We start from the raw sequence: 24,490 nt of genomic DNA, 5'->3' as shown, positions 1-24,490 counted from the left end.
TTAATATATTAATTTCTTCAATTTATTTGTAAACTGCTTTTTTTTTTTAAATATGCTTATTAGGTCATTTGCTTTTTGAAAAAACAATTTTCAAAATTCAAAAAACTATTTAAAATAAAAATTGAAGTTAGAAAGTCGCTCTTTCAGATTCAATGATAAACTCACTCTGACTAAACCGGTTTTGAAGCGAAGAATCGATTCGACTGTATAATGAAGTCCAGGCAAAAGGACCTATAATGAACAACATATGAAGACTATGTTTTTATTCATTGAACATCTAACGGTTCAGGAATTTATTCCTTTGGTACAGCAAGTGAGAGCCTCTTGCAGTACCAAAATAGACGTAAAAAGGATAAACTACAAATGCCGTTCTGAGATTTTTATTATTTATACATCTTTTTTATGCATTTACATAAACAGCAGCCCATTTCCATCTTATTAGCTTAATTGCTAAAAAAGTTTACAGCTTTGCATTAGCTGGCACAGTTTTTAGGACAGTTGTTCATTAGCTGTCCTAAAACTGTGCCCAGCTAATGCAAAGCTGTAGCTCACACTGCTATGCTACTGTGTCAACATAGCAGTACAAATTACGTACTGAACTGAACATATACAGAAGAAAGAAAAAAAGTAAAGCAGAGAAAACAAGATAATGGACTCAATCATGAGAAGGTATCAAGAAGAAGAAGAAGAAGAAGCATGCCTCAATGCGATGCTATTCTCCAGCTCTCATGTCTTCCCTATGGTCTTCAGTGCAGCCATTGAGCTTGACCTCTTTGGTATCATTGCCAAATCAGGCCCTGGAGGAGCTCATGTTTCAGCCTCCGAAATTGCTTCTCATCTTCCTACAAAAAATCCTGATGCTCCTTCCATGATCGACCGGATGCTGCGTCTCTTCGCTAGCCACTCTCTCCTGTCTTCCTCTTTAAGAACCCTCCATGATGGTCGAGTTGAAAGACTTTATGGGCTAACACCTGCCTGCAAATTCTTCCTTGGCAGCAAAGAAGAACAAGGCTCTCTGGCTCCCTTATCCGCCCTTTCTACTCACCCAGCTACTGTTCAGGTTTGGTATGGATCATTATCAACAACTAAAAGATAAAATTTATATAGAAAAAGTGAAAAAATGAAAAAAGAAAAGGGTTAGTTCTTTTGACATCCTTGTTGTTGCCTTGGATGTGTGTTTACAGGTTACACATGAAGGAAGCAATTCTTGAAGGTGGGAATATGTTCAAGAAGGTGCATGGAATATCTATATTTGAATACATGAAAAAGGATTCAGAATTCAACAGGATTTTCAATGAGGCAATGGCTGGTCTCTCTACTGTTATCATGAATGCAATTTTAGAGACATATAAAGGATTTGAGGGAATTACATCACTGGTTGATGTTGGTGGTGGCACTGGTAAAGTCCTTCATATGATCATCTCCAAGTACCCTTCCATCAAAGGCATCAACTTTGATCTGCCTCATGTTATAGAAAGTGCACCTCCTATCCTTGGTAATTAATTATTTCCTTTTACAATACATTTATTTTTTACCTTTTTTTTCTTTCAAAATTTAATAAAGAGCAATAATGCATTCTAACTTTTAATAGAACATATAAAACAAAAAAGAATAACGATATAGTTATAGATAGAATTTATACATTTATCACTTTTAAACTTCTATTTAATTTCACATCTCTAACTTTATTTTTTGATAAAATTAAAACATCTAATACCTAATACATGTAGACATATTGAAAAAAATCACTTATAAAAAAATATCTAAATATTATAAAAAATATAAATTGAGAAATTTAAGACTCGAAATGACCATATTTTGAAATTCAAATGTCCAAATTTATATTTGAACTATTTTTATATTTTAGGTAATATGTAATAGCATGAATCTGTATGATTTTCGTATTAATTTGATCAACATGGTTGAACAATGGACTTTTTTTTCTGTATCTATACTTACCAAACTAAATTAAATATATGCAATAACTAATATGCTACAATTATAAAAGTCATCCATCATTAAACTTTTGGTATTTTGTGGGTTAGATGATACATTTTCTTTCTATGGTATTTTATTTTGAATAATTTCTTAATCAAAGATTATCCTTATAGTTACTATTTATTTCTAAAATGACTCACTCAGGTATTCAGCATGTTGGAGGAGATATGCTAACAGCTATTCCAACCGGAGAAGCAATCATGATTAAGGTGACATTTTGACACAATGCATAATTAGACATTTTAATTTTAATTATTTAGTCACTTTTAACACTTTAATTTTTAAATTTAATTTAATAAATATTTAAATTATATTTTTATAGCCTTGAAATAATTTTAATTTTCAATTTTATCTGATTGACATTTGAATTTTATTTTATAATAACTTTAAAATACTTATACATAATACACGTGGACGTATTGAATGAAGTTGTCACGATCCAACTTGTGGGCCCGTGATCGGCACTAGGGAATAGGTAGGTATAAGGCCACCGAATTCCGTAGTAAGCCTGACCATTCACTAACTCAAACAAATTGAAATTCAGATTCATTCCAATCCAAAGCACCGATTCACAAATAATCTTAACTATTAAATTCTACATATTTAATTTGGTATGCCAGTATAATTAGGTTAGACCCGCATTTACATAAAATTACAACTGAAAAGTCTATTATTTCTATCACGGAGAATCTAAAATTTTACAAGTCAAGCATATCAAAATCAATTACATCAATCCGATGAGAATGGAGTCGGGTTGCTAGATGATCTGCAGGAGAACTAACAATCACCTGAAAAACAGTGAAATTGAGACTGTTAGTCTCGAGAGTGAGTTAAAATTATATATTCCAAAAACGAATATAAACACTTTAATAAAATATTTGCTTAATTTAAAATAAAAAAATACATGTCATGCTATGCTTCAGCTAGGAGCCTTTTTTTCTTTCTGCCCAGCTCCCCGAAAACAGCGTTGTCATTGCTAGCAAGAGCAGAGAGATAAAATAAAATAAAATAAATTTTTATTTCATACCACGGGACGAAGCACCTCAGAAGAACCCTTAGCCCCATCACTAACAGTCTCGACTTTCCCACTCCAGCAGAATTGGCGCTCAAAGAGCGAAGCTCGATCAGGGTCCTTAAATCCAGTTCAGCTACTTAATTATCACTAACACTCTTAGTCTTTCGGCTCTCTTACTCTAATAAGATTGGCACCCAAAAAGTAAAGCTCGATTAGGGTCTTTAAATCCAGTTTGGTCACTTAAGTTTCCAAATAGGCCGGCGTCTAGAGAGCAATGTTCGACTAGAGATTTTTACTCCGTCAAACACACTCTACTAAGCCCAGAGAGCAATGCTCGACCATGGCAAGTCCTAAATTTACATTTTTAAATTTACCTTTTTTTATCCTTTTGCTATCAGTCTCGGATTCATATCGGTGCACTCATCAAATAGCATGTTCTACAGCCATCCCATCCCGAGTCAACATGAAACAAACTATAATGCAGTAAATGAAACATATATGAATAGTGATTAAATAAATAATTAAAATATTAAATTATTTAATCAAAACTATCACGTAAAACTCTTAGCATGACAAATGAATAGATATATGATTTTAACTCACAGATTTGACGACTTCCTAGCTCTGCTCCGATGCCTCGGGTAGAGAGAGTCGAACTGACTGATTATCTAATTATGGAAAACAATTTAATCAATTAACCTTAGGTCTAAACTCTTAAAACTGATTGTCTAAGAATCTCGACTCGGAAGAATTCTACCGAAAATCTGAATAAAACCTCCCATAAATTACGAACATTTACCCCCATATAATGGGTCTAGGACCTGCCAGGAAACACTTCAAATGTACAACGATTAATTAACGGGAGTCGGGTCACTAAAACTGCATTAATTTTTCCGACTTCGAAACATAACATAAACACGATTATTGACAGACAGTCCGATAATTATGTTAACTAACAGTAGTTCTAAGGCTCAATTCAAATTAATAATCACATAAATTTTGCAAATAAATTCTAAAATCAACGGACTAAAGAATTATCGAGATGCTTAATCGCTCGGTCGACTCGCCTTTAGCTGACGAAGTCTGATCAATGATCCGAACACACCAACGGATTCGAAACGACGCGCTGATGGCGATTCCCGCTTCTGATCTTTCGATCCGACCCCCTGATATAGACCATCTTGGCCGTTGATTTTTAAACAGAGTCCGATCGTCACGGAACCGGTGCCATTGGAAACCTTGAGCTGAGGGGAGTTCGGATATTGCCCTCCGATTGGCCAAAGCTCACCGGAGCTCGCCATAAAAGCTAGAAAACGCCAGCTGCCGCCCATTTCCTTTTTTCTAATGCGAACTTCCAACTCCGGCTACCATTTGCGTCGCCGCCGCCGCCAAAATGATGCCCAGGCCGAGGGGACTCGATCGCCACTCAACTCTGCCGCCAACGCCATCGGGAACTCCCGGAATGGCGTTCGGAAGTCGCTGCCTCCTTCGTGTTTTTCTTGGCCGTTGCTCCCGCCACGCCGCCAACCGCTTCGGCTAGCTCATGGACGTATAGCCTTCCCCGATCTCCTTCTTCTTTTCTTCTTCTTTCTTTTCCTTATCGCCATTAGGTCTCTGAACTTTTATTCTTTACCATTTAGTCTCTCAATTTTTTTTAATTATAATAATTTCGTGTTCAAAATTTTCGATTAACCCTTAAACTTTTCTTTAGCTTTTCAATTAAGCCTCTAACTATTTAATTTGGGCCAAAATTAGAATTAGTGAAGATATATAATACTTATTTATTCTTGCTTTTAAATGTAAAATTATCAAAAAGCTCTTGCCGATATATTTAATTATAAAAATACCAAACATACGAATTTTCATTAAAATTCCATATTAATAAAATTATATTTTTAATCCTTATTCCAAAATGAATTTTCAATTTAATCCTAACACAATTTAATTTAATTATTTGTTAAATATTTTTCAATTAAAATTTAACACCATTAGCTAATTAAAATGCCCATTTTCTCAATAATTCTTTTATAACAATATTATTTACTAATTCTTTTATAACTTTCAAATATAGAATTTTAATTCATATAATCATTTTGGAAAAAATTGAATGACTAAAAAAATAATTTATTTTTTAAAGAATTTATTTAATTAATTTTTTAAAAATTAAACTAATTGGATATAGAAAAGAACTCCCTTATTTGTCTAGCATTAAAATTTCATATAAATCATTCCAATTTAAATCAAATAAAAATAAGAAAAAATAAATTTAAATAAAAATTTATTAATTATTATTAATATTATTATTATTATTAAAGGAAAATTCCGGGTATTACATTCTTCTCCTTTTACAAAAAATTCGTCCTCGAATTTTTTTTAAAAAAGGGGTTCACACTAATATTGAAACTAAAGAGAATAGGAACCTCTAATCTCTAGCTTGGCTTTTCGGGTACTTTCCTCGATGGAAATATTCAACCAAAAACCCATCGATAAGACCTTGAGCAAAGACTGGCGAACTTGAAAATTCGCGATCCTAACTTACTGCTCCTCGGAAAATCTTCACTTACTTCCACACACCGAGATTGCTAACACGAGGAAAGGATTGAAAAAAATACACTTCTTCAACACGGGTTTATGAAATACCAGATTGACCTACTAGAATTTTTTTTTTTGGCGGCAAGTCCAACTTGCATGCCACCTCACCAACCTACTGATAATTCCAAGGGTTCCGCACAAGAAGGGCTAACTCGCCTTCTTTACCAAACCGCATTATTCCACGTGCTCCCACTTCAGGTTCGCACAACTCCTTTGCTTCCTGAAAGCTGTCTTCAGCCACTCACAAGAAAAGAATCTCCTCTAAAAGATATAGACTAACTCAGGTCCCGCTAAAAACCCACTCGCCAAGATTCCTTTCTAATGACGTGTCCTTTGCACGGACAGAGTATCCTTAACATCCACATCATATCATCCACGTCATATCATCCATCTGGTTGTGATAACCGATACAAAATCATGCCATCCTGACACAAAATTCCTCTTCGACTGAAATTCAAAAGTCTCCTCTATAATCCAACACAATTTACTTTGAAAGGTTTACTTATTTATTTGCTTTATAACCATTACTAATAAAAATTTATTATATTCTAAAAAAAATATTTTTATAAGATCGTAAATTTTTTACTGATTTTCTTTATACAAAAATTCTACAATATCGCACACCAGGGTGATGATGCCCTATCACCAAGGGTTGCAATGTACGATGTATGATGCATGCCCTAAAAGTGAGTATGGAATTGTGCATGCCTAATAATGAAATGCCATAATGATTTTTTTCGGGATTAGGAGCAATATTGTTCTACATAGAAAAATAAATAGTGTTCGCTTAAGTTCCTCTGGATTCCGAGCGTCCAACAATACTCCTACCACCTTTCTTAAGCTTCTTACAACCACAAACTCGACCATATATGCTCTGACCTCTGCTCGACTTTTCATGCACTAACTTTGGTGCTACTCATTAAGGCGATGCTTGATGCAATGATGAGGCAGTTCATGACACGACTGCAACTACGCTCCGCACTAATTCTGACTGTGGTGCCCACCATCGAAACAACAATCGAAGCATCCCGGGCTAGTCTGCACTAATCACTTAAAGAAAACGGCACGAGTCTACCGCGCTTCTAATCTTGCTATCGCTATAACCTCATTCTCAACACAACATCAAGGACACTCACAAGAAAAGAATGAGACTTTCTAATAGTGAAAGCTGAGACACTGGAGCAATGAAAACAAACAACATAGACTTGATCCTAGCTCCGCAGTACTAAGAATCTTAACCTAGATCGTAGGAAATCTAAACCTAAGCTCTGATACTAACTTTATCACGACCTGACCTTTGGGCTCGTGACCGCCAATAGGAATGCGTAGGCGTAAGGCCACCGAATCCCGTAGTAAGCCTAACAATTTACGAACTCAAACAACTTAAAATTCGGACTCAGTCCAAAGAACTGATTTACAAATAATCTTAACCATTAAATTCTACATATTTAATTCGGTCTGCCAGTATAATTAGGAATACCCGAATTTACATAAAATTACAACTGAAAAGTCTATGATTTCTACTGCAAAAAATCTAAAATTTTACAAATCAAGCATACCAAAATCAATTACATCAACTCGATGAGGAAGGAGTCGGATTGCTAGATGAGAACTGCGGGAGGACTAACAATCACCTTAAAAACAATAAAATTGAGATTGTCAGTCTCGAGAGTGAGTTAAAATTATATATCCTAAAAACGAATATAAACACTTCAATAAAATATTTGTTTAATTTAAAATAAAAAATATGTCATGCTATGCTTCAGCAAAATAAAATAAAATAAATTTTTATTTCATACCACGGGACGGAGCACCTCAGAAGAACCCTAGCGCCATCACTAACAGTCTTGTCTCTCTCATTCCAGCAGAACTGGCGCCCAGAGAGCGAAGCTCGACCAAGGCCCTTAAATCCAGTTCAGTCATTTAATTATCACTAACACTCTTAGCCTTTCGGCTCTCTTACTCCAATAAGACTGACGCTTAGAGAGCGAAGCTCGATCAGGGTCCTTAAATCCAGTCTGGTCACTTAAGTTTCCAAATAAGCCGACTCCCAGAAAGTAATGCTCGACCAGGGGCCTTTACTCCGACAAACACTCTACTAAGCCCAGAGAGCAACGCTCGACCAGGGCAAGTCCTAAATTTACCTTTTTTTTTACCCTTTTGCTATTAGTATTGGATTTATATCGGTGCACTCATCACATAGCATGTCCTATAGTCGTCCCATCTCGAGTCAACACGAAACACAAACCATAATGCAGTAAATGAAACATATATGAATAGTGATTAAATAAATAATTAAATTATTAAATTATTTAATCAGAACTATGACGTAAAAATTTTAGCATGAAAGGTGAACAGATATATAACTTTAACTTACAGATCTGACGACCTCCTAGCTCTGCTCCGAGCAAGCTGAACTGGCGGATTATCTAATTACGGAAAATTATTTAATCAGTAACATTGAAACATTTGACAATTAATCCTAGCTCCAGACTTTTTAGGACTGACTGTCTAAAAATCTCGACTCGAAAGAATTCTACCGAAAATTCGACAGAACCTCCCTTAAATTACAAACATTTATCCCCTATATAACGGGTCCAGGACCTGCCAGAAAACACTTTAAATGTATAACGATTAATTAACGGGAGTCCAGTGACCAAAACTGCATTAATTTTTCCGACTCCGCAACACAACACAAACTCAACTATTGGCAGACAGTTCGACAATTATTTTAACTAACAATATTTTTAAGGCTCAACTCAAATCAATAATCACATAAATCTTGCCAATAAATTCTAAAATCAACGCGTCAGAGAATTACCGAGATGCTTGAACGCTCGGTCGACTCGCCTCTAGCCGCCGGAGTTCGATCGACGATCCGAACGCACCAATGTATTCGAAACGACGCGCTGATGACGATTCCCGCTTCCGATCTTCCAATCTGACCCTGATCATCCGGAGAGATTTACGGACGCTCTCGGCCGTCGATTTTCAAACGAGTCTAATCGTCACGAGTCCGGATATGCCCTCCGATCGGCCAAAGCTTGCTGGAGCTCGCCAAAAAACGCTAATTGCCTTTTATTTTCTCTCTCCATCGCGAATTTACACTCCGGCCACCATTTGCATCGCTGCTACCGCCAAAATGAAGCCCAGGCCGAGGGGAGTCGATCGCCACTCGACTCGGCCGCCAACGCCGCCGAAAACTCCTGGAATGGCGTTCGGAAGCCGCTGCCTCCTTTGCATTTTTCTCGCCTCCGCCGCTTCTTCATCGGCGCCTCTCTCTCTCTCTCCCTGATCTTCTTCTCCTTTTCTTCTTCTTTCTTTTCCTTATCGCCATTAGATCCAACCCTTAAACTTTTCTTTAGCTTTTCAATTAAGTCCCTGACTACTTAATTTGGGCAATGGCCTAGAATTATTGAAAATATATAATTATTTATTTACCCTTGCTTTTAAATATAAAATTACGAAAAAGCCCTTGCCAACATATTTAATTACAAAAATACCAAACATACAAATTTTCATTAAAATTCCATATTAATAAAATTATATTTTTAATCCTTATGCCAAAATAAATTTCTAATTTAATCCTAGCACAATTTAATTTAATTAATCATTTGCTAAATATTTTTCAATTAAAATTTAACACTATTAGCTAATTAAAATGTCATTTTCCCCAATAATTCTTTTATAACAATATTATTACTAAATTTCTCATAATTCTCAAATATAGAATTTTAATTCATATATTCATTTTAGGAAAAATTGAATGACTAAAAAAATAATTTATTTCCCAAAGAATTTACTTAATTAATTTCTTAAAAATTAAAGTAATTGGATATAGAAAATAATTCCCGTATTTGTCTAGCATTAAAATTTCATTTAAATTATTCCAATTTAAACCAAATAAAAAAAAATTAGTTTAAATAAAAACTCATTTATTAATTATTATTAATATTTTATTATTATTAAAGGAAAATTACGGGTATTACAGAAGTCATTTGTCAAAAAGTGTTTAAATATCACAAAAAATACAAATTGAGGTGTCTATCAAATTATATTGAAAATTAAAGTGTTAAAATGACCAAATGGTCCAAGCTTATGTGTCTAAATATGCATTTCGCCCTGACTTTTTATTTTGTCTCATATATACCGACAAGTATATTCCACGTATAAAATTATATAGTTATATGTAACTCACATGCATATTGATTAATCAATTGGGTTTACCTTAACTAAGATTGTAGAGATTCTTAATATCAAAGCTTTACGTTTTTAAGATTTCAGACAAAAATAATAAAGAGAAAATTATTTAACATGTCCAAGGATGAGTTTGGTATTCAAATTTTTTGCTTATCATTAAAGTTGTCAATAAATATTAACTAATAATTTTTATTGGGACTAAAATTTAAAAATTTTACAATTAAATTTTTTAAAAATAGACACCAAATTCATAAATCTCACCATTTGACATTTTTTCTTTTTCAAAAAAAAAGAGGCATGTCATTATGAATTATGATAAAAAGAAAATTTTCATTGTTAAATATTATTTACCGCTAAGGATTTAGCCACTTGCACTATGATCAACCGTTAATATTATATTTTTCATAAATATGAGTTTAAAGCTTAATAATTTATAATGTTATTATTTGATTGTTAAGTCGATCTCATCTGATCAATGATTTATTAAACTAAAATCTGATGATCAAATAATGAAATTAGAAGTTGTTAAGTTTCAAACTCATTATCTAATATGAGCAACATGATAGTAATGGCTGATCGGAGTAAAGATGATCGAATTTTTATAAATCGAGACTTTTTAATGATTGATGTTTTTGTATCATGATTTATAACTATATATCTTTATTTATCTGGAAAACAAATATTTTATACTAAAAATTGTAAAAGAAAAAAACCGCATAGTAGTTATATATATATATATTCCTTATAATATGTTTTTTTCTTTTTTGCAAAATGAAATAAAATTACCAGTTAACCTACCAAAGAATGGCAATGCACACATTATTATTCTTGTAGGACACATGCCACAACTGGAGTGATGAAATAGTTATACAAGTGCTGAAGAACATTTACAAAATGTTACCAGGAAATGGGAAACTTATAATAATGAACGCAGATTGCCGCAGAGAGAAGCAAGTCATCTCGATGTTTCCGGGCTTGACAATACCATGCCGATGCGACTGCAGGGAAAGAAAGGACTGCCAAGGAATTTGAGTTCCCGACACAGCAAATTTGGATTCTCTAACTTTCGTGTTGCCTGTGTTGCTCGTGGTATCTGGGCTGTCATGGAATCCTTCAAGTAAATCATTTTTTACTTATTGGTTTATTGTCGGTAGAGATAATGAAATAAAATGTAATTAAATTTTGTTACAAAGTGTAACAAAATAAGTCTTTGATTGCTATCTTTGGTTGGGGAAGGAAAATTCTATGCATATCAGAACATTTACAGATTTGAACTAAATTCGAACTGTTTGGATCATTTTACGCTTGTAGTTGGAGCTAATAGAATTCATGATGCAATTCTACATTTCTCTTTCCCTCCCTTCTTTTAGGGTTTTGAAAAATAAGGAAAATCTTAGTGATCAAAATTTTTAATTGAATTTCTGAATAATCTGATTGACAAAAAATGGGCCAAGAAATAAACGCTACATCTCTAGAGAACCGACCTGGAATCTTCTTGATCGGGTCCTCCAGCATTGGCAAACGGACGCTCCTCTCCCGTAGCTATCTTTATTATCCTTCCATTCTCTTTTGTTCATTGATCGAGTTTGAGTTCTTGTCAAAAAATGGTACCCTTACTTTGTTCTTTAAATCACACTCTTCTGCTAGGATATACTTGCAAGTTGTACATAGCAGATTAGTTTAAGTATAAAATTAATGGTTAAATAACTTAATCATCTAGAAGAAATAATGTGGCTTTAGCGTTTTAAGCTATGTTCTGGTTGCAGGATTATTATCCGTGGATTTTGAAGATGCTTCTGATTCATGAACTGAATTACTTGCCTGTGGGTGAGGTTTTCTTTTAGAAAAAATAATACTAAATCGTATATTTTATTTGGTTTCTGCTCCGAATTTGGTTTTCTTTGGGTTATGATTTGCAGTCCAAAGTGGTATACTGATTCAGTGTATCCCTTTTAATGGGTTATGCACAGCTATCTTCTTTTGCTGCAATTCTGGATTGGGTATCTCGCATTAATATTCACAAGTTTGAAATATTATTATGCATTGAAAACAAAGTCGATCTTATGCTAGTTCATTTTGTCCATGCTGAATATAGAAGACGCCTACTGAAACTTAAAGTCTTCTTCTGATTCTTATAAAGAGGTCTCTGAATATGGGATAACGGAAACTGAAGGACGTTGTCTATTGGGTAGTGAGGAACCAGCATGGGAGATCAAGAGGTTATGTACTGAATGGTGCAGTGAGCACAACATTGAGTAATTGAAGCCTGTGCCTCTAATGCTGATTTTGATAAATGTAAGGCCTACTCCTTTTGCCTTCAGGTTAAGTTAACTAGTAGCTGATGAATCAAAATAAATAATCATTGACTGAAAAACATTCTTATGTTTATTCCAAATATCTTAAGGTATTTATACAAGATACTTAGACCTATTTAAGGTAGTCAACTATATAGGAATAATTATAGGAAATAAATAGAGAAATATTACAACTATAATTCCTAAATAGGTATACAACTATATATGCTAAGTCTCCCCCACAGGTTGGTACATAGATATCACACATGCCCAACTTGGATAATGATGCATAAAATGAGCCACTAGTAACAGCGTGAGTCATCATGTCGGCCAGCTGATCTGCACTCTTAATGTAAGGAACCTCTATCATACCAGAATCTAGGTTATCCTTGATATAATTTATGTCATCTTCAATGTGCTTAGTTCGATCATGTTGAACCGGATTGTTAGCTATCTCAATAGCTGCAATGTTATCACAATAAAGTACCATAGGTTTCTTTGGACCAAACCCAAGTTCTTTTAAGAGAATTTTTAACCAAGCAAGCTCTTTGGTTGCATGATGAAGAGCCCGGTTTTCAGCTTCTGCACTAGACAATGACACCACATTCTGTTTCTTACTCCTCCAAGTCACTAGATTACCTCCAACGAATGACACATAGCCTGAAGTAGACTTTCTATCCAATTTAGAGCTAGCAAAGTCAGAGTCTGTATAACCCATAATATCCAAGTGCCCATGTTTGGAGAACATAATACCTTTACCTGGAGAGGACTTCAGATAAGTCAAAATACAATTCACTGCGTTCATGTGTCGATCACTTGGATTGTGCATAAACTGACTGACAACACTAACTGCATATGATAAATCAGGCCTAGTGTGAGTTAGATAAATCAACTTTCCCACTAGTCTCTGATATCTCTCCTTGTTAGTCGGAACCTGATCAGGATAGATAGATACACCATGATTCACCTCAATAGGAGTATTTACAAGTTCACAGGCAGAATTACCAGTTTCAGCTAAGAGATCTAAAATATACTTCCGTTGGGAGAGAAAAAGTCCTTGCTTGGACCGAGATACTTCAACACCTAAGAAGTATTTTAGAATCCCAAGTCCTTCATCTCAAACTCCTTTGCCAAATAGCTTTGAAGTTTCTCTATCTCACTAGCATTACTACCTGTAACAATCATGTCATCAATATAAACAATAAGCAAGGTTATATCATCATGCTCCCTTTTATAAAACAGAGTATGATCTGCCAAAGCTTGCTTAAAACCATACTCCTTCATTGAGTAGCTCAACTTGCCAAACCATGCCCTTGGCGATTGTTTCAACCCATACAATGCCTTTTTCAGCTTGCTCACCTTGCCTCCTCCTAGTGTAAATCCTGAATGAGGTTCCATATACACCTCATCTATCAAATCACCATGGAGAAAAGCATTTTTTACATTAAACTGGCGTAAAGGCTAGTGTAGATTGGCTGCAAGAGATAGAATGACTTGAATGGTGTTCATCTTAGCCACAGGAGCAAAAGTCTCTTGATAGTCAATCCCATAGGTTTGAGTGTAACCTTTGGCCACCAGTCTAGCCTTGTACATTTCAACTGTCCCATCTGACTTGTATTTCACTGTAAACACTCATTTGCATCCTACTTTCTTCTTTTCCTGTGGCAACTCAACCATCTCCCAAGTAGAATTTTTTTGGAGAGCCTTCATTTCCTCTTTCATAGCAACCTTCCACTTAGGATCTCCAAGGGCTTCCTGAAAATGACTAGGAATAGACATAGAAGACAACTGAATAGCAAAAGCTAGATGAGCCTTAGACAGATGATGATAAGAGATAAAATTAGAAATAGGATAAGTGACATTAAAAGATGACTTGGAAAAACCCAACCTATCAGTTTCTCTACGTTCATGAGGGGGATATCTCCTACCATGACCGTGATCCATAACTTATGGATTCAAAATAGCATTTTCTAATGTTACAGGACTAGAATCTTTCTCTAAAGTTGAAGTTGTAGGAGAGGGAATACATACCTCAGGATTAATAGTAGAGCCATCTGATGGCATGGTAGTATCATCAAGAGGGGCACTAGAGTCAGGAGAAGGCATAACAGTGGCATTCTGCTTTCTTCTTGTATAACCGTTTTGGTATAACCTAGCTGGTCTTTCATCCTTTTTCTCCTTAAATTCAGACTCAAACTCAATAGAACAAGTATTATCTAAAGATTCATTATTCTCCATACTAGCTGAATTCTCCCCCTTACTCGACATCCACAACTTCTCTTCTAACCATAACCATTTCTCTTCCTTACTACTAATCTCCCCCTGAAGAGGAATCATAAATACATCCCCAAAAAAATAAGATACTTGTTCACAAAACTGAACATCCATGGAAACATAATATTTACTTGTAGGAGGATGAAAATATTTATAGCCTTTTTGAGAATTAGAGTAACCAAGAAAAACACATTTAAGAGCACGTGGATCAAGCTTATCCCTATATATAGAGTGTACATGAACATAACATACACAACCAAAAACCTTAGGACAAATATTTAAAGCAGAAGGAATAGAGTGAAATTGTGATAACATCCTTAAAGGGGTTTGAAAATTAATGATACGAGCAGGCATTTGATTAATAAGAAAGATAGCAGTCATGATAGCCTCAGCCCACAAATGTTTAGGAACCTGCATAGTAAAGCTTAAAGCCCGAGCAATCTCAAGGATCTGACGATTCTTACGCTCTGCTACACCATTTTGTTATGGTGTGTAGGCACAAGTTGTTTGGTGTAGGATGCCATGTTCTAGGAAGAAATTGGTAAGAGACTAATTTACAAACTCACGACCATTCTCAGAATGAAAAACTTGGACCTGAGTATGAAACTGTGTGACAATCATTTTGTAAAATTGAGGAATCACCTATATAACATCTCTTTTAGATTTCATCAAATATACCTAGCTCACTCTAGTGCAGTCATCAATAAAAGACACAGTATTTATGGTCTGAGGCAAATGGAGTAGAAAAAGGACCCCACACATCAATATAAACACATGAAAAAGGAATAGAACTCTTATTGAAACTGGTTTTGAAAGGAACACGATGGTTTTTAGCATAAATGCATTGTTCATATCTTAGATTAGAGATAGCAACATTGTGAAACAATTTAGGAAATAAACGCTCTAAATAAGGAAAAGATGGATGCCCCAAACGACAATGCCATAAAAGAATCTTCTCTCTATCAAACGACTCTCTCTCTACTTGAAAACCATGGCTAGGTTCAGATTTAAATTCCGTAGCCCCCTCTAGGTAATAAAGACCTCTTTCCTTACCAATGCCAATCGTCATCTTCGTACGTTTGTCCTGAAAGACACAATGAGTAGAATCAAATATTGCAGAACAATTAAGATTTTTGGTAATCTTACTAATGGAAAGAAGATTATTAGAAAGATCAGAGGCAAGTAAGACAGATGACATTGAGAAGACATTAGAGAGAAAAGTATAGAAGAATTACTAGTCATATGGTCAGTAGCCCCTGAATCAATAACCCAAGTATTAGAAGCAGTACAAACATATGTCAGACTAGAATTACCTTGTTGAGGAGACACTTGAGAGACATGAGAAGCAGAAGGTGGAGAAGTGTCAGGAACAACAATCTGAGTATATTTCTTATTTTTCTTCTCAGCTTGTTTAAGTTTATACCACTTCGGATAGCCATGCTTCTTCCAACAAACATCTACTGTATACCTGGTACTATTGCAATGAGTGCAGAAGCGAGAATTGGAAGCAGTAGATTCATAGGAACAGAAGGAGTCATCTGAGAGGTGCTCTTTTGGATCATTAGAGCTGAAGCCTCAGAATGATTTTCTGTTCCCATGGTGACTTGTCTCTGCACTTCACGACGAACTAAAGAGTAGGCTTCTTCCAAGCCTGGTAAAGGGAAGGTAGCCAAAACACGACTGCTAACTTGATCCAAACTGTGATCAACACTTGCGAAACATATAGATGTGATCCTCTGCAATACGTTTCCTTTGTTTTTCAATATCAGCAGCACATGTCATGTCATTGGGCCTACGATAATCAAGCTCTATGAAAATTGAATTTAACTCATTGAAATATTTTGGGAGAGGTCGACCACCTGGCGCAATTGAAATGACCTCTTCATCAGTTCATATACTTGGGAAGAGTCAGAAACATCAAGATAGCTCCTCTTAGCCGCCTCCCAAACTTCTTTAGATGTCCCACACTGAACAAAGTGCGACATCAGATTATCAGTCATGGAATTAATAAGCCAAGACTTGACAAGGGCATCTTCAGCTTCCCATTCATCATAGCTTTCTTCTGTAGATGCAACCTTTCTTCCAGTAATATAACCCTTCTTCTTCCTGCCAGCAATATGCATCTCTAAAATCTTTGGCCAAACACGATAATTAGAACCATCTAATTTAATATGGATTGGAGAAGAGGTCTCATGAATGGTCACCGTCGAGAGTTTCTTACTATCAGGAATCCCTTTGTTGTTAGTTTTAGTATACATTGCAGCTAGATGACGGCTAGGGTTTGAACAAAAGAAGGCAGCGGAAAATTTTTTTTTTGCTCTGATACCAAAATACCAATTGACTGAAAAACACTCTTATGTTTATTCCATATATCTCAAGGTATTTATACAAGATAACTAGACCTATTTAAGGTGGTCAACTATATAGGAATAATTACAGGAAATAAATAGAGAAATATTACAACTATAATTCTTAAATAGGTATACAGCTATATATGCTAAGTAAAATAATTTACAATATCATTCTGCCTGCCTCTCTACATATCTATCCTTAGTAGAGGAAATATTCCAGTACACCTTATACTTGAAAAATGATTCGTCGTTTCTTTTGTTTTATTCTATTCTTTCTTAATTTGGCTGATAGAGTGGAATCTGTAAATAAAAATAAACTATGTTATCATTACGACTAGCTTTGTGTATATCTATCTTTGGGATGATATACGATTTTTCTGGGTGCATTATATTCTTAGCGCAGGTAAATCATGTACAATTTGTAAATGACGCAATGGATATTTATAAACATTATGCAGTTATGGAACTTTTCAAACTAATGAAAGGTGTTTTTGAGATCCAACATAGGTATAAAAGTAGAAGTCAAACATGTTAAGGCCTTCCTTGAGATTCTGGTAGGATTAAAGCAGAGTTTGAAAGAGAGCTGATCAACCAGAAAAATATTTTCTTTGTAATATATGTTAATTTCACTTATGGAATCCGTGAGATAATGAAGTCATTTCTTGACAGTTTATCGGTGGTGGCGATTCACAAGGAGTTGAACATCTACTTGATGCTCTTTCTGCTCATATGTGGCCTGGGATGATTTTAAAATCTGGAAATGGCATAACTCAGCCAACATTAACTTATAAAGAAGGTTCTCTGTACTGTTATTTAACTTATTTTCTGATTCAAAGAAGGTTCTCTGTACTGTTATTTAACTTATTTTCTGATTCATTCTCTGGGTCACTAAATGTTTTTGCAAATAAATAGAAAAGATAGGTTGTATTGCTTCTTAATTTACATGTATTACATTGTATATATATATAGGTACAAACATCACCTAAATAAAGAAAGAACATAATCACAGCTATATAAAAAATTTGCCTATATAAGAAATCTGCCTAATGATTTGCCTAATCTCCTTTAATGTAGCTTAGAATTCCTACATTTACAGCTAGGTCAATATTTCCTATTCCAACACTCCCCCTCAAGCTGGCTGAAAAATATCTCCCATTGACAGCTTGCTTACTAGAAAATCAAATTGTCTTTTCAGTAGTCCTTTGTTAAAAATATCAGCTATTTGTTGAGATATAGGAATATAAAGAATATAAATCAGTCCACTTTCAATCTTCTCTTTGATAAAGTGCTTGTCAACTTCAACATGCTTAGTCCGATCATGATGAACTGGATTATGTGCAATGGAACAAGCAGCTTCGTTGTCACAATAGACTTTCATAGGGAAGGAAATAGGTAGTTCCAAATCTTCTAGTAACCTTTTAATCCACATTGATTCACAAATTCCATGTGCAAGAGATCTGAATTCAGCTTCAGCACTACTACGTGCTACAACATTTTGTTTTTTGCTCCTCCAGGAAACAAGATTTCCTCCAATAAAAGTGCAATACCCTGATGTTGACCTTCTATCTGTCGTGCTACCTGCCCAATCAGCATCGGTATAGACTTCCACTTGCAAATGACCAGATTTTTTAAACATCAGTCATTTTCCAGGTGTTCCCTTTAGATATCTAAGTATCCTATAGGCAGTTTCAAAGTGTTCTTGGCCTGGTGAGTGCATAAATTGGCTAATCATGCTTACTGCAAATGCTATATCAGGACGAGTATGTGACAGATATATAAGTCTCCCCACTAAACGCTGAAACCTCTCCTTTTCAGTTATGTCCTCTGGCTTTGCAAGATTTAATTTGAGATTCACCTCCGTGCCTAGAAAATACTTTAATGCCCCTAGGTCTTTGATCTCAAAATCCTGACTTAGCTTTTTTTTTAAACTAGCTAATTCATCATCATCATCACCAGTTAAAATCATATCATCAACATACACAACCAACACTACTGTTTTACCTTCTTTAGAACGTTTATAAAACATGGTGTGGTCTGCTTGACTTTGATTGTATCCATATTTTTTCATTGTTTCCCCGAATCGTTCAAACCATGCTCTTGGGGATTGCTTGAGGCCATATAAAATTTCTTAAGTCTGCAAACTTTGTTTTTGCCAACGGATTTTTCAAATCCAGGAGGTGGACTCATGAACACTTCCTCTTCTAAATCACCATTGAGAAAGACATTTTTCACATCTAGTTGGTGTAGTGGCCAACTGAAATTAACTGCGAGAGACAATAAAACACGTATAGAGTTAATTTTGGCTACTGGAGCAACAGTTTCTTGGTAATCGATACCATAAGTTTGAGTAAACCCCTTAGCCACCAGCCTAGGCTTGTATCTCTCCACATTGCCATCTGCTTTACATTTTACAGTAAAAACCCATTTGCAACCAACAATTTTTTGATCTTTGCGGAGTTCTACCACTTCCCATGTCCCATTCCTTTTCAACGCACCCATTTCTTCCATTACTGCCATCCTCCAATTTGGATCATCAAGTGCTTCTTGAATATTTCTTGGAATAAACAGATTTGAGATTTTTGACACAAATGCCATATGATTCTTGGAGATTTTATTATAAGATAAATGATTTGCAATTGGATGATTAGTACAAGAACGGGTTCCTTTTCTAAGTGCAATAGGGACATCAAGATCACAATATTCATGTGATTTTTGAGGATTATCGAAAGAACAATTATTTTGAGAAGAATCTTGAGTACCTGAATTCGGAGTGGATTGACTAGGTGCTGAGGAGATGATGAGTTCTCTATCTTTTTTGTGATCTTTTCTCCTTGTATAAACAAGAACCTCACGCTCATTATTTGAAAGTGTTTCTTTCTCTGTCATAGATTCAATATTGCTTGACACAATAGAAGTTTTATCTTTAAAAATATTTGGCGTAGAAGCCACAATTTTGGGTAAAACAATGCTGTCCCATTTATTTTCTTCCTCTAATTGCTCCCCTGACGAAAATTACTTTTGAAATAAGGCTGATTTTCAAGAAAGATAATATCCATATAAATTATGACCTTTTTATTGTGGGGATTAAAAAATTTATACCCCTTCTTATTTGATGCATAACCAACAAAAACATTTTTCTCAACCCTTGGATCTAGTTTGGATTGATCCTTGTTGCTAGATAAATGGACATAGGTTGTGCAACCAAAAATTTTAAGAGGTAAATTGGATGAAAGACGATGTTGTGGGAAGTGACGTTGAAAACATTCAAGGGGAGTAGTAAAATCAAGAACACGGGTAGGCATTCTATTAATCAAATATGATGCAGTTAAAATAGCTTCTCCCCATAAATATTTAGGTACATACATAGAGAACATAATAGCACGAGTCACTTCCAATAAGTGTCTATTTTTGCGCTCAGCTATATCATTTTGTTGGGGCGTATCAACACAAGTAGATTTATGTTGAATACCCTTGTCTTTTAAAAACTTTCCAAGCGTTTCATTGAAATACTCTGTACCATTATCAGTATGTAGGGTACTAATTTTAGTTTGAAATTGATTTTCAATCATAGCGTAAAAATTTTGAAAGAGCGTCTTAACATCAGACTTGTTAGTCATTAAAAAAACCCAACACAATCGAGTATGATCATCGATAAATGTGACAAACCATTTTTTTTCCAAACAAGTATGGATCAGTGAGGGATCCCACACATCACTGTGAATTAAATAAAAAGGCCTTGAGGGTTGATAAGGCTTTGAATGATAAATGTGCTTATGACTTTTTGATAAAATGCAATGTTCACAATGAAAACAAGAACAATCTATTTCTTTAAATAAAGTAGGAAACAGCCTTTTAAGGTAGAAAAAACTAGGATGCCCTAATCTATAATTCCAAAACATGATTTTATCTTTAACAAAGATAGAACTAACACTACTTAGTCCATGAGGTTTTTCATCTTTGGAGGCTTCAGCTTCAAAATGGTAGAGCCCATCTATCATCCTAGCACTGCCAATCTTCCTCCCCGAATTCTGGTCCTGAAACACACAATAGGAGTCACAAAAAATGACATGGCAATTGGAATCTTTAAACAGTTTACTGACAGATAATAGATTACATGCAAGTTTAGGTACATGGAGGACAGATTTAAGAGTCAAGGTTTTTGACAAACTGATTGTACCTTTACCAGCAATTGGTGTGTAAGAACCATCTGCTATACGAATTTTTTCATGACCAAAACAAGGAACATAAGTATGAAATAAACTTGAGACACTTGTCATATGGTCAAATGCTCCAGAATCTATGATCCATGGAGCACTTAGACTCACACAAGGTAAGGCATTTAATTTTCTACTTGTTTGTGCCAAGGAAGCATTAGGAGTACTAGATGATCCAGAATTAGATTTCAGCAGCTTTAGTATTTGATCAACTTGTTGTGGAGTGAAGGGGACAGCTTCAACTTCATTTGCAAAAGGAGTCCGATTGAACTTGCCTTCATGTTTTCCCTTCCAGTTAGCTGGTTTTCCATGAAGTTTCTAGCAGCATTCGCGTGTATGCTTTGGTTTGTTGCAGTGGTCACACCAAACACGGGGCTTTTCATCAAATTTCTTCATTTTTCTTGCATAGGATTCAGCTGCTGCTAATGCAGAATTTTCAGTGTTGCTGTTTGAGCCTCTTTTCCCCAACATAACCAGCCTACGACTTTCCTCATGTCGAACCTCAGCAAATACCTCGCCATTAGATGGAAGGGGCTGTCTCCCAATGATTCGCCCTCTCACTTCATCAAACTCCACATTAAGTCCCATGAGGAATTTGAAAATGCGATCATCTTCTACCTTTTTTTTGTAATGATTGCAATCATCAGTGGATTTTCATTTATAAAAATTAAACAAGTCCAAGTCTTGCCATAGACGTTTCAGAGAATTAAAATATTTGGTGACACTATCCTCACCTTGATGGATTTCCCCTAGTTTTAGCATGATTTCATATATCTGAGACTGATTTCCTAGATCTGAATACATTAAATTGACATTATCCCAAAATTCCTTTGCTGTGTGATAACACATGTAATTGGAACTTATGTCGTACTCCATGGAGTTGACTATCCATGTCATAACCATGGAATTTTCTGCATCCCAAGAAGAATAGGATGGGTCATCCATGTCTGGTTCCTTCTTTTCACCAGTTAAGTATCCACTCTTCCCTATACCTCGAATATACATACGCCCAGACTGAGACCAGCGTAGAAAATTCTCTCCATTCAGCCTAACAATAATTATTTGGACTGAATGAGAATAAGATGTGGCTAAGATTTTTTGTTGATTGGATGAAGTAGGTATTTCAGAAGTAGGATTAGTGACTGACCCATCAGATGGAGTTGCAGGCATGGTGGAATTCCAGTGGCTAGATTTTTCTTTGAGGAGGCTAGGGTTTTTTTTTTCGGATGGCTCTGATACCATGCAAATAAATAGAAAAGATAAGTTTTATTGCTTCTTAATTTACATGTATTACATTGTATATATATAAAGGTACAAACATCACTCAAATAAAGAAAGAACATAATCACAGCTATATAAGAAATCTGCCTAATGATTTGCCTAATCTACTTTAATGTAGCCTAGAATTCCTATATTTACAGCTAGGTCAATATTTTCTATTCCAACAGTTTTCATATACCCTGCAGAGAGTTGTGAGAAGAAGAATCTGATTGTGACTTCGAGTACGAAGTTCTGTCTGCTGGTTCAGCTGAACCGTTGGATGACACACACGTAGAATGGGTTTCTGCAAATGATACTAGTGCTGTTTCAGATTTGGGGGCATCACTTGAGCAGAACAATTATAATAGAGATGACAATCATGAGGTTTTGGAAAAGTTTGACGAAGACCTACAGTCCTCACATCAAAAATAGAATTGCAGGATGATAAGGAAGTGGTAACCAACGTAGAAGATCCTAGCAAAAGCACAGAAATAAATGAGGTTACACCTTGTGAATTCGAGGATTTAGATCAGTTGATGTCTGAGATTGGAAATATTTGTGACAACTTGGGGTTTATGCCTGATTTTCAAAGGAGAGAAATGGCAGCAAAACTTGCCATGTAAATGGCTTCCATGTTTGGCAGTGGCAGCAATGAAGAAGAGGAAATTGAGTGATCAAATGGATGTCAATTTCTGGATTAAGTAATTTGATATTTATAGTCCTTGAATCCCACTAATGATTTTTGATGATTATGATCTTATCATTCTTTATACAAGGTAAAAAAAATAAGCCTTTTGGAAGTGTATGGTGCTTTTGCTTTCTTCACCTTTAATTTAAGTGGTTGATGAGGAATAGTAGTTGCATGTACTTTTCTGGTCAATCATTTATACCTTAATTATTGGGCAAATATTGAGTATTATGTTGAAAGAGTGGAAATATTAGAATTCTTTTGGTTACTTTTGCACATGGGGCAGATATACTATGTGGACAGTATCAGTGCAGTCATGTTCTGCTGGAGATTGACTTTTTTTTTTAATACTTACATTGCTGTATTATTTAAGAAAAGGAAAAGATCTGCTGCATCTGATTGTAAGCATTGCGGGGATACCTTTTTTCAAGCTCTGTTTCATCCCTAAGGTCTATAATTCTTTTGGAACACCAGTTGTTTTCAGACTGAACTTTTTGTGCTATATTATATGTTCACCTCATATCATACCTAGAGTAGGCAAAAGAATATTAGAGACAGGTATTTTACTTAGACTGCTGCTTTTTGTTAATGATATGGGAGAGTCTGGCACACAGACTATCGAGTTGCACCAGAAGGTGACATATTGTGATGGATAGGATTCTAGCAAAAGTTAGGGAAGGTTGGCAGAACAGAACTGTAATTGAGTAGTCAATGATAATAAGCCATGCTGTACATGTTTGAAGAGGATGATGGGCACAAACCTTGGAATTCTTTATATACACTTGTATATTCGGTCATATTTTGCTGGTATAAATGTCTGTCCTTTTAAGTCCTTGTTTGTAATCATGCTTAACTGTCAAAGGGGAAAAATATCAGTTGATATTACAAGATTTTTCTTTTATCTTTTTGGTTTCAGTAAGGATAACCTCGGATCTGTGGTGGACCCTGATGCGAACTTCGAATAAAAGGTAAAGTAATAGCTGCATTTCTTTTCTGTAGGACAACGAACAATCACAGTTTCCCATCTTCATCTGGAATATCAGCACTATATAGTTAAAGTCTCTTAGGATTCATTAGATTGGGTTAAATCTTAAAGACAGCAGAAAAGCATCTTTCCTTTTCAGGTTCTCTATCTTGCCCTTTAGTTATTTATTTGTATTATTGTAATTGTATCTAATGATTTGTTATATGTTTATGCAAATAATACTGTTTTTGGATGGAAATAACACTGAATGATGCTCCTTCACTCCTTTCTGTAATGTCTCATAGCTGCGGATCAAAGGACAGAATGGTAAAGCTAAATAATTGGATTTTTCTGGGTTTAGAACAGGAACGGAATATAAATATGAATTGTGACTGATACATCTCTATTGTTGTAGAAGTGGGCCAAAAAAAAAGGTGCAAAATGGAGAATCAATTACAGTATTTAGGAATAAAGAATAACGTAGACTAAATGGCTTTACATGTAGGATTGGTAAAGTATGCTGCAAGTGCTGTTTCATTCATTCTCCTTGACTTTATACCTTTGTGTCACATAAGGAGTTAATTGTTATTCTGGAAGAGAAAGAAAACTAGGGAGAAGATGATATATGAATAAAATTTAT

At 35.1% G+C, this 24,490-nt stretch overlaps 1 protein-coding gene and 1 pseudogene across 1 annotated transcript; both read left to right on the top strand.

The window, feature by feature from the left end:
• Positions 1-533: 533 nt before the first annotated feature.
• LOC8262723 (caffeic acid 3-O-methyltransferase) lies at positions 534-11,150 on the top strand. Its single transcript, XM_002526781.4, is given in 5 exon segments — positions 534-1,065; positions 1,185-1,495; positions 2,143-2,207; positions 10,640-10,739; positions 10,742-11,150. Coding segments are annotated over 5 exon segments (1,077 nt in total). The 5' UTR covers positions 534-649; the 3' UTR covers positions 10,927-11,150.
• Positions 11,151-11,249: 99 nt separating this feature from the next.
• LOC8262726 lies at positions 11,250-24,140 on the top strand (annotated as a pseudogene).
• The last annotated feature ends 350 nt before the right edge of the window (positions 24,141-24,490 follow it).

Source organism: Ricinus communis, chromosome 2, assembly GCF_019578655.1.
Source record: "Ricinus communis isolate WT05 ecotype wild-type chromosome 2, ASM1957865v1, whole genome shotgun sequence".
NCBI lineage: Eukaryota > Viridiplantae > Streptophyta > Magnoliopsida > Malpighiales > Euphorbiaceae > Ricinus > Ricinus communis.
Note: the sequence above shows the minus strand (reverse complement) of the source record. Positions and strands in the feature narration are given on the sequence as shown.